Source organism: Tuber melanosporum (assembly GCF_000151645.1).
Source record: "Tuber melanosporum whole genome shotgun sequence assembly, scaffold_105, strain Mel28".
Taxonomy (NCBI): domain Eukaryota; kingdom Fungi; phylum Ascomycota; class Pezizomycetes; order Pezizales; family Tuberaceae; genus Tuber; species Tuber melanosporum.
This window is the reverse complement of record NW_003298761.1, coordinates 53,109-64,583: the sequence shown is the minus strand read 5'-3', so window position 1 is coordinate 64,583 and position 11,475 is coordinate 53,109. Positions and strand designations below refer to the sequence as shown.

At 43.5% G+C, this 11,475-nt stretch overlaps 1 protein-coding gene across 1 annotated transcript; it reads right to left on the bottom strand.

Annotated features, from left to right (window-relative positions):
- Positions 1 to 5,455: 5,455 nt before the first annotated feature.
- Positions 5,456 to 7,623, bottom strand: GSTUM_00000143001 (uncharacterized protein; the record flags this gene model as incomplete). Its single annotated transcript, XM_002835368.1, has 8 exons — positions 5,456 to 5,629; positions 5,685 to 5,765; positions 5,826 to 6,152; positions 6,212 to 6,787; positions 6,840 to 6,899; positions 6,988 to 7,247; positions 7,304 to 7,364; positions 7,444 to 7,623. The coding sequence occupies 8 exons, from the start codon at positions 7,621 to 7,623 to the stop codon at positions 5,456 to 5,458; spliced, it is 1,719 nt and encodes a 572-aa protein (XP_002835414.1).
- Between the last annotated feature and the right edge of the window lie 3,852 nt (positions 7,624 to 11,475).

Sequence of the window (11,475 nt, the reverse complement as noted above, 5' to 3'; positions counted from 1 at the left end):
TCTTTTCTTCTTTATATTTTCCTATTTGAAAGTCAGCTTGAGGCTAGTATAAAGGCTTTACTTTATAACATAATAAGTCCTGAATGTGAACCTGTACCCTATAGGGTAATACCATATTTTTTGGTTATATCATATTACTTACTGGTTTACCTTTCCTTCTCTTCTCTTCTATTAGCTATTTCTCCTTCTTTTCATTTTCTCTTTATGTCACCTGTTATATGTTCCTATATATCTGATTCTATCTATTACACAACTGTACTTAGTTTTATTCTCTGATTAGTTTATTATCTAGTACTCAGTTTTCCTTGTGTCTAGTTTTTCCTCCCATCTAGGGCACTGTTTGCAGCTCTATTTCCTGTCCTCTTCTCAGTCTTATTCTCTTTCCTGTCTAGTTTTTGTCTTGTTCTCAGTTCTCTTCTCTACTTGAATTCCACATAGCTTCTAACCTATTATTAATCCAGTGTTTGTCTTCAGTCCAGTCTGGTACCTAGCCTCTAGCATCTTATTTCCGTAGTCTCCTGGTAACTTTCGCCTACTAAACTGGTTCACTTAAGATGCTATAAATACTTTAAAAACCTTGTCCACACAACAGTTTTCTTATAATTTTCTCATCTCTGCTTGATTCTTTCTTTGTTATTAAAATAACTCTCAACTTACTATTATTAAGTGTTTTAATAGTTATTTTTTTATATAAAGGTTGTTTTTTTTTACTGTAATTTTTTTCTATTTTTCATATTTATTTCATATACAAGTTCTCTTTCTTAAACATTATTACTTATTATAATACTACTGTTTTCTAGTTTTTACCACCCCTTAGGGGTCCACTGTTTCTCTATTATTATTTTTGATTTACGTATTAGACTTGCATATTTCCATACCTCAAGGGGTTATTTTTTCCTATGTTGATGATTTTTCTGTTACTGTTTCTACTCATTCATATTAGAAGAATGTAAGGGTTCTTCAGCATGTTTTTTCATTACTTTCACAGAAGGCAGCCAAGGTTGGAGTTGCCTTTTCTGTCCCTAAGATGGAACTCATACACTGCTATAAATCCAAGCATCAGGACCGGGTCTGGAAGTTGCCTATAGCCCTTAGCTGTGACCTCCTCCCTTCTTCCAGACTTGCTTCCTAACCTTAAACCTGAACCTTACCCAAACCTATACCTCCCTTAAGGCTAAGCTCAGACTCTGTCTTACAACTGACTGGGGCCAGCAGGTACGGCCTTCCTACTACTACGACTATCTGGTGTTAACCAGGCCTCTTATAGTCATGGGTTTGGACAAATTTGCCACATACAGAATACATCAAATCCATTCTAGTAAGAGTACCCTTGCCAGTCATTACTTCTGGAATGCAGATGGGAACTAACCCTATACCTACACTGTGCAGAGGATAATGAGGATCTCCACTATGTACTACTAACCTGCCCTGTTAAGACCACTCAGAGAATACTCCACCTCCTGAAAGTACTTGATGCTATTCCTTACTCACCCCTCAAGTCCTCTTTCACCCTCATCAAGGGGTTGGCCAGCTAGGTAATCTTTACTAGGACTGCCTTTCTCTCTACTTTACCTGTACTCAGGCTACCCTCTTCCGCCAACCTGGACACCTAGACTACCATATACTTTTTGCTGGCTTTAACGTTTATGATTATAATTTTTCTCAGTTAGCTAATAATGCTGTTCTTTTTTTTCTTACTTGAGTGGGCACCATTTGAGATGTGATGACAAATGTCAATTGGAAGACAGAAGCTGTTTGTTTCTTTGTTTGTTTGTTTGAGATTGAGGTCTTTTTTTATGCTAGAGCTCAGGCTGCATGCAAGTTCTTGTATTTTAACAAATAATACATAATATAAAAAATAAAAATAAAAAATTCCTGCTTTTACCCAGAATCCTCTGTTTTTGCTTTACATTCAGTAATTGTAACTGGTCTGGGTACTCAGTTAAGGATTTTATTTTATGTTTTGTTTTAAGTATCGTTTTGATTCTTGATTTATTTTAAGTATTAAATGATCCTTAGTTTTATTTTATATTTTTTTGTAAGTATCACTTTGATACTTAAGTTGTTTTACCAAAGTGTATGGCATGATACGTTTGATTAGTTTTGCTAATAATAGATATGAGCAGATTTGTGTAGTTATGTTAGGCTGAGACAACCTGATAGACCTCAGAGTTGTTTAGGCTAACCAAGGTTCGTTTCTGTAGACGGATATTGTCTAGGAAGGCTCGAATTCACTTGTTTCGTTTATGACAACTAAGAGCAATGTATAATTGGAAAAGTAAAATAGAATCGTAAAAACAATGTTTTATTGTTAAGGTCTTTTATCTATTACTTGATGATATCTAAAGCTGAGAAGCCACTTTGATATTTATATTTTATATCTGAGTGTTTGCAGACTTCATCTATTTATTATTCAACTATGTATCTCTCTGATTGTAATTCACAATATTAGGTATTCTTCAAAGGTACAAATACCTAGAGACCCTGAAAATCACCACACCCTCTTCAGTAATTGCAATATAACTAACTGGGAATCATACTGTTCCCAATACTAGTAATTATTCCATGGTCAGAGTCTTTAGACTTATGGCCTAGTTCTCAAGTAGAACTGAGTTGGCCCTAATTGTCTCCATTATTAATGAAATGATCAGTTTCATCTGCAGGTTGTATTTACTCAGGTAGTTATAATCGCAACCTGTCTAGGTCAGCTGACTTCAAACCTTCATACCTCCTTGCTCAACTAATAGATATCTTCCAGAGTACTTCCTACTAATTCGCAGAAAGCTATTTCACCAGATTGATAGATAATCTCAGGATCGGCAACTCTTAGTTACTCTAGATGATTGTGTGAAGTCGTATATGCAACCTTCTCAGGTCACTGATTTCGAAGCTCAATATCTCCTAACTCAACTGATAGATTCTGATCCTGTAACCTTTCTTGTATAGAGGAGAGGCACCTATATAGGATAGAATCATAATCCCTCATTCGGAAGTTCCTGGTTGTCGTGCACGGAGCCTTGCAGTTGCAAGTGACATTAGTAGAAAATATCTTAATACCAGAAATTACTTTAACTACAACAGGAGTTGAACACATGACCTTCAGTGAATAGTCACGTGATATTGCAATTGAACTATGTAACTGAGATTGATATGTATAGTGACATGCGGGCCTGGTAAGGAGGCTGGAGAGGAGTGTTGGAGACTATAGATTCTAATTTCGAGAGGAGTTAACCTACTTAGGGTGGTTCCTAGATATTGGATCCCAGTCTACCTAACAATTTAACACCTCCTAATTCTCTGATAGAAAAAGGCAGACTTCGACTGACAGTATTTCAAAGTACTTGCTTGAATGGTTACTCTTTAGTTTTCCCAATACACCTTTGAAGCTTCCCATAGTTTGCAGTTCTCGCCTCCTCTCTGGTAGAGCATGCCACTGGTCAACTATCGTACCCTCCCTATAATGTGATTAGTATCTTGTGAATACCTTACTATGATTGAAATTTATTTTCTGTTTTGAAAGATATTAACACCAAAGACCTTTCTTCTACTTTTCATGTCTGATCCCTCCTGAGCTTTTAGGTGATGGGCTAGGCTATTACTTTCCATCCTCCTCTCATGTTAAAATATTGCTCTTGCCTTCTCACTTGAGGTCTGCCCTCTTAAGATCCTCTCCTTACTTCCTCCAACATTTCATGATCTTGGTTTTCTTTTCTCTCCCACTATTGCTATAGCCTCGCTTAGCAATAGTACCATCAAGTTTTTGCATTTTTTCCTGCCTCAGATGGCTGGGAATATAGTTAGTTTTCTTGGTTCTTAATCAATTGCCTGATTATATTCTGTATTGTTTTTACTAAAAACTAGTTATTGAATAACATAAATTTATTACTAAACTTAATTGACAAAACAATTTCCCATATTATATGGATCTTGTCTCGTAACAGCTCCTTTTTCTAAATTTCTAAGTCTTTATTCCATGACATTGTTACTACTTACTGTTACCCGGCCTTAGTGTTAGTGTTCCTTTCTTGTTACCACTTGCTTAAGCTTTTTTTTGCACTCGATGTCTACTTGACCCGCCGTACCAGAGGACACATGGTGGAGAACAAGGGCGTTATTCCCTTCAGTGGGGGTGCTGGCCCGCATACACCTATATCCGGGCCAAGCGATAAAAACGGACCGGTCTCAAGGCCAGGGGTGGTGGATCGGCAGGCGTGGAGGTAGATTCCTGGGCGAAAGATCCAACATGGCTACCAGGGACCAAAGCACCCAATGATAATTAATACCTCTGTTACTCCGAGCAGGACGAGGAAACACCCTCACACGAGTGATAATCTGTGCTGCCTAGCACTGACCCTACGCATCCACCCATAAACGTTAGTGGGTATCCTGGCCTTACTAGCCGCAGAGCTCCGGGACATAGCTTTATGCTTAGTTAAAAATTCAAGTTTAAATAGAGGTCTCTAAGTCAGTATTTTGACATGGGGCTAGCAAGTATTATTCCTCTGGGAAAACGAGAACCCATACTTGCTGCGGGAAGAAGCCGTGATTAGAGCTCATTCACCCCAGACAATCAACGCGAGCGTTGAGTCGGTCCAGCTCTTCTATCGGCCCTTCTATAGAGTGAACGCATATCGAGATCAGATCCGCTGGTCTGCATGGGGTGTGAATGAGAGCAGCAGTGTCTATTGAAAATAGTGCCCGGGATAGGGAAAGGGAAGAAAATTTGATCTTAGTCTTTTTCTTCCTGTTGCCCCGCCTATCGCGGACCTCTTCCTTTAGGATATGGGTCTGGAGTCGGATACTGCCACCTCAATTTCTTAGTTCCTGTAGGGCAGGATTTTTTAATTCTCCTGCGCTACGTGATAGATCGTTCAATAATAATTCATTTCTGAGCAGGAATGCTCCTGCTGAGTACACAGGGGTTAATTGGCTCTTTTCATATTAGCCACTGCACTAGCTAGGTATTTCACAAAATATTACCATGGGAACAAGTACTTATCCCGCTAGTAGGAAGATTTGCCTTTTTTACCCAATGGCTCCCCGGGTTAGTGTGCCCTACAGTTAATTTGTGGCGGGGGCTGTCGTGCCAGATAGGTTGCCGATGGGAATAACCACCGGTCCAAGTATGATACTGGCTTAGCTACGTTCTGACATATCATACAGCTCCCAGGATGACTGAGACCATCCACATTAGGGTCACCCTAAGTTGGAAATAACTTGAAGCCCAAGCATCAGCACAGGAAACTCCAACCACTCCAACCCCTGCGCACATTTAGCACAGCAGTCACAGATACAAGAACCGCAATCCCAATTCCTCACAAGCATCCAATCCAAGGGCGAAAATTTCGGACCTTTCTATTTACAGAAATCTATGCTTCACCAAAACCTGCAAAACAAACTTATGCCCCCGCATCTAGCCCACCGAAACTCTCATACATCGCGGTGTAAACTAAGATTAGGCAACAGGAAGTGCACTCGCTGCCGACTTTGGATACAATCCCCACTTCTTAAGCAGGTTATGCCTCCCCATGAAGTCGCGCTGGGCCTTTCCGAAAATGTACATGGGGATGGATAAGACGCAAACGGCTGTCTGTATCGCTCCGAGGATGTCGAAAACTCTTGCAGGGCCCTATTTTGGTACCGTAATTAGCAGAGGATCTTGACAGCTCAGGAAAAGGTCTTACATCGCTATACACCCAATCAACCAAGAAATAGGTGCACCCAAAGGCGAAAAAGTTCTTTAGCAACAGCATTGAAACCATCATCTCTATCGCAATGTCTCGATGCGCATCAAGAATATAAGAGAAGGTCACAGTGCAACTCACAACAACCCCAAATGTCAAGAACCCGTAGAGGACAGACGGAACAATCCAATGCAGGTGTAAATCAGCGACATGGCCATACGCATATAGCCCAGGCAATCCGAAAAATGCAACCGGAACGACAAGCAAGATTCTAAACTCCGGTTCGTAGGTGTTCTTGTTTTTACGCGCCATCCACTTGGCTGACCAGTCGGAGACGAAAGCGCCAAAGATATATGCGCCGAGCGCCCCAAGGAAGGGCGCGGCGTACATGTATCCGAGCTCTTCCGGACCGAAGTTGGTAGGAGGCCCGGCAAACATCTGGGCAAGAACCACGGATACGGCGATTCCCTGTGTTCCCAAGTATTAGCCAATTCGAAGGGCTAATGCCGATAAAATAAAGCACACACCCAAGTAATGAAGGTTCCCTGAAACGAGAACGCCCACAACGTAGCAGGGTACAAAAACAAGGCAAAGGGCGTGAATATCAACTTGAAAAAGCTCTCATCTGAGAACCTTCCATTGTAAATCTTGAGCTCTTGTACCCAAGTCTTCCTCTCTTCACTTGAGTCCGCTACAATAGCTGCTTCATTGTTTAAAGTGGCAGGTGTCTCCGTCGCAGATACAACTCCCTCCGGCAATGTGGTTCTCTCTTCTTCCGCACCATTTCCAGTTACTGGATTTTCACCCACCCCTACAACTCCCTCGGTCCTAGCACCATCATTCTTCCCTAATTGCTCATCCAGTTCACTTAGATCACTGCTAGAGTGAAGATCGGTATCGAAAATCGCAGGCCGATTATAAGCGTGTTCCGGGACTAGGAGGATAACTAGAATTAAAACCGGCCCGAGGAAGGCACTGATTATCTGGAATTGAGTGCGCCAGCCATGTCTTGTGGATATGAATCCACCCAAAACCGGCATGAAATAGGTGCTTCCTAAGAAAGTAAGGTTGTAGAAAGCGATACGTTTTCCACGTTGGTGAACCTAACCTTGTTAGTCATCTAAAGTGATACATCACTAGCTCCTGAAAACCTACAAAGTACATGTCCCCAACAGTGGAAGGAACAATCGTTTCAAATGCTCCCAGCCCAAATCCCTAAATTGAAGATAAGCAAAAACCTTTACCCCCCAGATTCCTCATACGAAAAAAAAATAAAAAATAAAAAATAAAAAAGTTCAAGTACCTGTAGGATTCTTGCTCCCAAGAAGCTATCTGTATTTTGCGCGAGTGCATTCCAGACCGCACCAATGAAGAGGAGAAGTGTAGAAACTATATAAACCGGACGTTTACCCCAAACTCTCCCAACTGCAGATCCAAAGAGTCCAGCAATTCCAGCAGGCCAAAACTGCCAACCAGCAAACCTTGCAGTAACTTGATAGGTAGTTTTGAATTCGTCGACCAACATTTTGTTGATCGGCGCAATGGCTGGGCCAAGAGCAGCAGCTTTAATCGAGTCAGCAGCCGTTTCGCTCTCAAATCGATCAAGTGGGAAAACCGACCGACGCCAGCGGTAAGACATAAGACGAAGAGGGTAAGATCTTTCTTCCACAGTGGCCAATTCTGTTATAGACGTCAGCTCAACCAGACCAAACCCACCTGTCGCAAAGAGAATTTAAGGGAAATTTTAAATGAAACCAACCAAAGGGTCATTGGGTGAGTCTGATGGCTGAGGAACAAGTAGAAGCTGGGAATCTTTTCCAGTCCCGTGTTTGAGATGACTGGTTCTACTGGGAGCCTCTTCTGCACCTTGGTCTTCGTAAAGCGTAGCTGTTCCAGGAACATGTCTGGCATGTCCAGATTCATAGATCCCAACACCCATGGTGTATCGATTGATCAACGTACTCGAAACGATATTTTTCGAACTATTCAGTGAAGATTGAGAATGAAGCTTGATGGAAGAGTAAGGCAAGAAGATGGTTCGCTGAATTTTGCGGTCAGAGGCTGAGAAGGGGGGGTAGGAGGTAAAGGGTAGGGGTGGGATGGATTGCCGATGAAGGTCATCAAGGTCACCGGGGTGAGGACGCATGCCCAGGTCCATTTTTTTCTATGCCCAGAGAATACAATACTGGACAGACGGGAGCTCCCCAAGAACCTAATTTACGAATATACTTCATGGCAAGGAGGATCCTTACTTGGTCCAAAAAAGGAAATAAAAAACTTATACTAACTTGCAGATGCAGCGGCCCAGAGAATGGTCGGAATCTCCGATGGGCGCAGCGTACTCAGGAAATCCTACACTATGGTATAAACTAGTAACAAATATGGCACCCTTCCTCTGGTGCGATTGTTTAAATAGTAAATGAACTAATATATGGTTTTAGTTTTCACTTGAGGTCACGGAGCAAGTCATTGCCGTGGTTGGAGTTGGAGTTGGAATGGAGGATGCTGCGCATCTTTGTCGAACAGCCCACTGCAACGAGAACCAGTCCTTGATTTCGTTGAAAGAGTAATCCTCTTTTAAGAGTATTTTCTTTCCCACCTCTCGAATCCTGATAATTCAGCATGCCTTGCTTTATTCATAAACTTCTTTGGGCAGAGTGCAGGCTTTGGTTGAGCGCACTACTCAAGTATAGCGGTATCACAAGACTATCAACTTCCGTCCCAAAAACCTTGCAGACCTTACAGCTCGGATAGAGCAATGAATAAAAGCGATTGGGTGAATTGAACGTGTGCTGCATGGCGTTCCAATATTGAGAACAAGAATAAAGGTATGATAAGCCGACACAGGACCACCGCGGTAAGTTATCCGTCGATCGCACCCTTCCCTTTCTGTGGCATAGTGGAGCGTATCGGGAATTAAGAGTGGTAGGAACATGGCAGTGGCTCAACGTTAGATAAATTGTGACCAATTAGACCCCCACCTCTCCCCTTCTTTGAACCTGAACGACTTCGCACTTGCTGCCGAGAATCAGGACTGGTGGCGGGCATGATGGATATACTCGAAGATTGTCCTCGAGCAGAGTGGGATGGAAGAACTCTCAAAACGCAACGCACTCAGAAGCTCAGCTTGGTGTAGACTACAGTACAGACCGTTGCCAAGTGGGTGGAGTTCAAAATTGGCGTTGGGCCACGCTAAATCCTACAAGGTGTCTAGACATATTACTCGAGTAGTCGACCGGTGCTTTTTAGAATTTGGAAGACTAGGCTATTTGGGTAATTGGGAGTAATGGAGCAATAGATTTTGCGGTATCCTTGAGCACTTCAACTCTTGCCAACCAAGAGGGTTTTTCTTATCAGGATTACCAAAATAGGCTAGTGTTCCAGATTTTACTTGAGTAGAACAGACCAGAACACCCCGACAGCTTACCGCCTGGATACAAGAAGCACTGTGCAGAGCCTTAGATAAAGCTGTGGAACGGGAGGGACAGTACGAGTATCGTACTCGTAGGGACCATGGAAACGGCTCATGCCTCAAGCACTCAAATAAAAAGGCATCAGACCTTACTAGGAGGGGCAACTCCAACGTCCCACCGGTAGCACATGGCCCAATTTTTCGAGTTCTTGCCCTAGTGTAAACTGGATTCAGACGGATTTCAACTTCCATCCCACTGCGCTCTCAAAGCACCCATTCTAACCTCCTCTGTTAAATCTCGTAATACTTGTCCTAGGACTAAGACCGACTGCCCGGCTATCCCAAGCCAGAACCAACCTAAGCCATGATAACCCCGGCGTCAGTAACCCAACTACTCGAGTACTCGAGTACTAGTATCATACTGTACAGTATAGCCAATCGTCTGACCACAGAACGAGGCCGCCGCTCCTGCGCTAGTATCATACCGTGACAGTGTGCTCGTGGTGTCAAAGCGTTTTTAAAGAGAAGTGCTATTGCATACCGCCCAGATCTAAGCAAAAGACCCAATTTTTGGTGGTTTGCAATAGCAGTCTTTTCCTTCCCCAAAACGCTTCGACATTACGAGTAAGCTCCCATGTCGGGGTATCCCTACCCGTATAAGCAACTAACTCGCCGACAAAATCGTGATACTGGTCCCGTAGTGCTGGCGGTGCGAACCGGGTATATCTCAAGCGAAGCCGTGTCCGCCCACCCATAACTCTCTCGGCCACCGATGTGGATCCTCAACTCCAACCTCGATTGCTCTGGCAACATGTACTTGTGTTAAAGTATATTCCTCTTGTGGAGCTCATCTGATGGGACGGCTAATGGAGTCGTGGGTATATGGAGAAACACCTGGAGTTGCTGTCTTGAGGAACCAGATGATGGAGAGGGGTATGATATTACAAAGGATTTCTGCAAGAACTCGAAAAGTTGGTGCTCGCGCTAAGGTATTTGGGTTTCTTTCGCTGGCGAGGTCCAGCACCCTCTTGAGGGGGGGGGGGGCTGAGGAGGTCAGTTTCCGCAGTTTTTTCGGCCCCCCTATCCACGAGTGTCAATTATTCAACCTTTTACGGTTAGATGGTGGGTGAAGTTGGATCTAAGAGAGAGCACATTGTCATGCTGGAGTTATTTCCACACCAATCACTTCCGTTCCCAGTACCCGGGTACCCGTAACCCTGCCATAAATACCCGGAAACAGGGGGTGACGGGCAGATTTCCGCTGAGAGTAATCATGATGATACTCGTACCATAGTGAATTTCAAGAGTCCTAAGGTAGCAAAAGTTAGGCAAGCCCCTGACTACTGGGTGTCCGGCCACCCGCACCCGATTGAATCCGGGCCTCCCATCGATACAGATTCTCTCAACAGCTCCACGGATTAGATTTGGTTCCCCAGCTCCATCTTGATCGCTCTGGTGTGAGCCTGATAACGGCAGCGCAAGTACTATGATATAATATTTCTAATCCTGTTCACTGTAAAGTTACAACCGAACAAAAATACGGGACCTTTCCTTACCGGAACACAATCCAGATCATGAGTACGAAGGAAACCCCCTGGCACAGTGGTCCAAGACCGTCATAATCAAACACCCGGAAGCACCACATGCAGCATGGGAAACTGGGAATGGCCCGTAACCTCCACTCCCGGTATTGCCACGGCGCTCGAGTAACACCCGGCGCAACACCCCACCACCGGAGATAACGCCGCAGTTCCTCGCTGACAGCGAAACCGACCGTCCAAGGTGTATGGTAAGTATGGCGAGGAGAAAACACAATTCCGCGTGGCCAGTACTCCCCAGTGCGTCTTTTCGATCCCAAGTGTCAATCATTCAATCACCCTGGCAGCAATCGATTATTGGAAGAGAACAAGCTTCGAATAATCTACCGTACTAGAAACCCATTGACAAACAACCACCCCCTCTTCTCCATTCTCCCATTATACCTCTTGCCATGTACGAGTACCGGTACACGTACAAGTATAAATGCAGCCTGCGGTAAAAGCACGGAAAATGAGACATGAGATTCTGGAGTTCGGGTTGGAGTGTCGAGTAACTTGAGCCATTCAATCGGTTTCCATGTTTCTAACCCCAAGTTATCCGACTTCTTTGTTTTTTTAAAGTAGGCTGTACCATATCTGAATTCCGGTATGTCAAGATCCTTGTATCCCGATGGTGAATGGTGAATTTCACAAACAACATTCACCAATATTTTTTTAAACGACCCAGAGCTAAGCGAGTTCTCTCTCGCCAATTGGAGCCAAAGCGCAGTTAAGAATTAGGAATTAGTGTTAAATCTGCGACTGCAGAAAAAATGCCCAGCACACATGTCAAGAGTGTCCC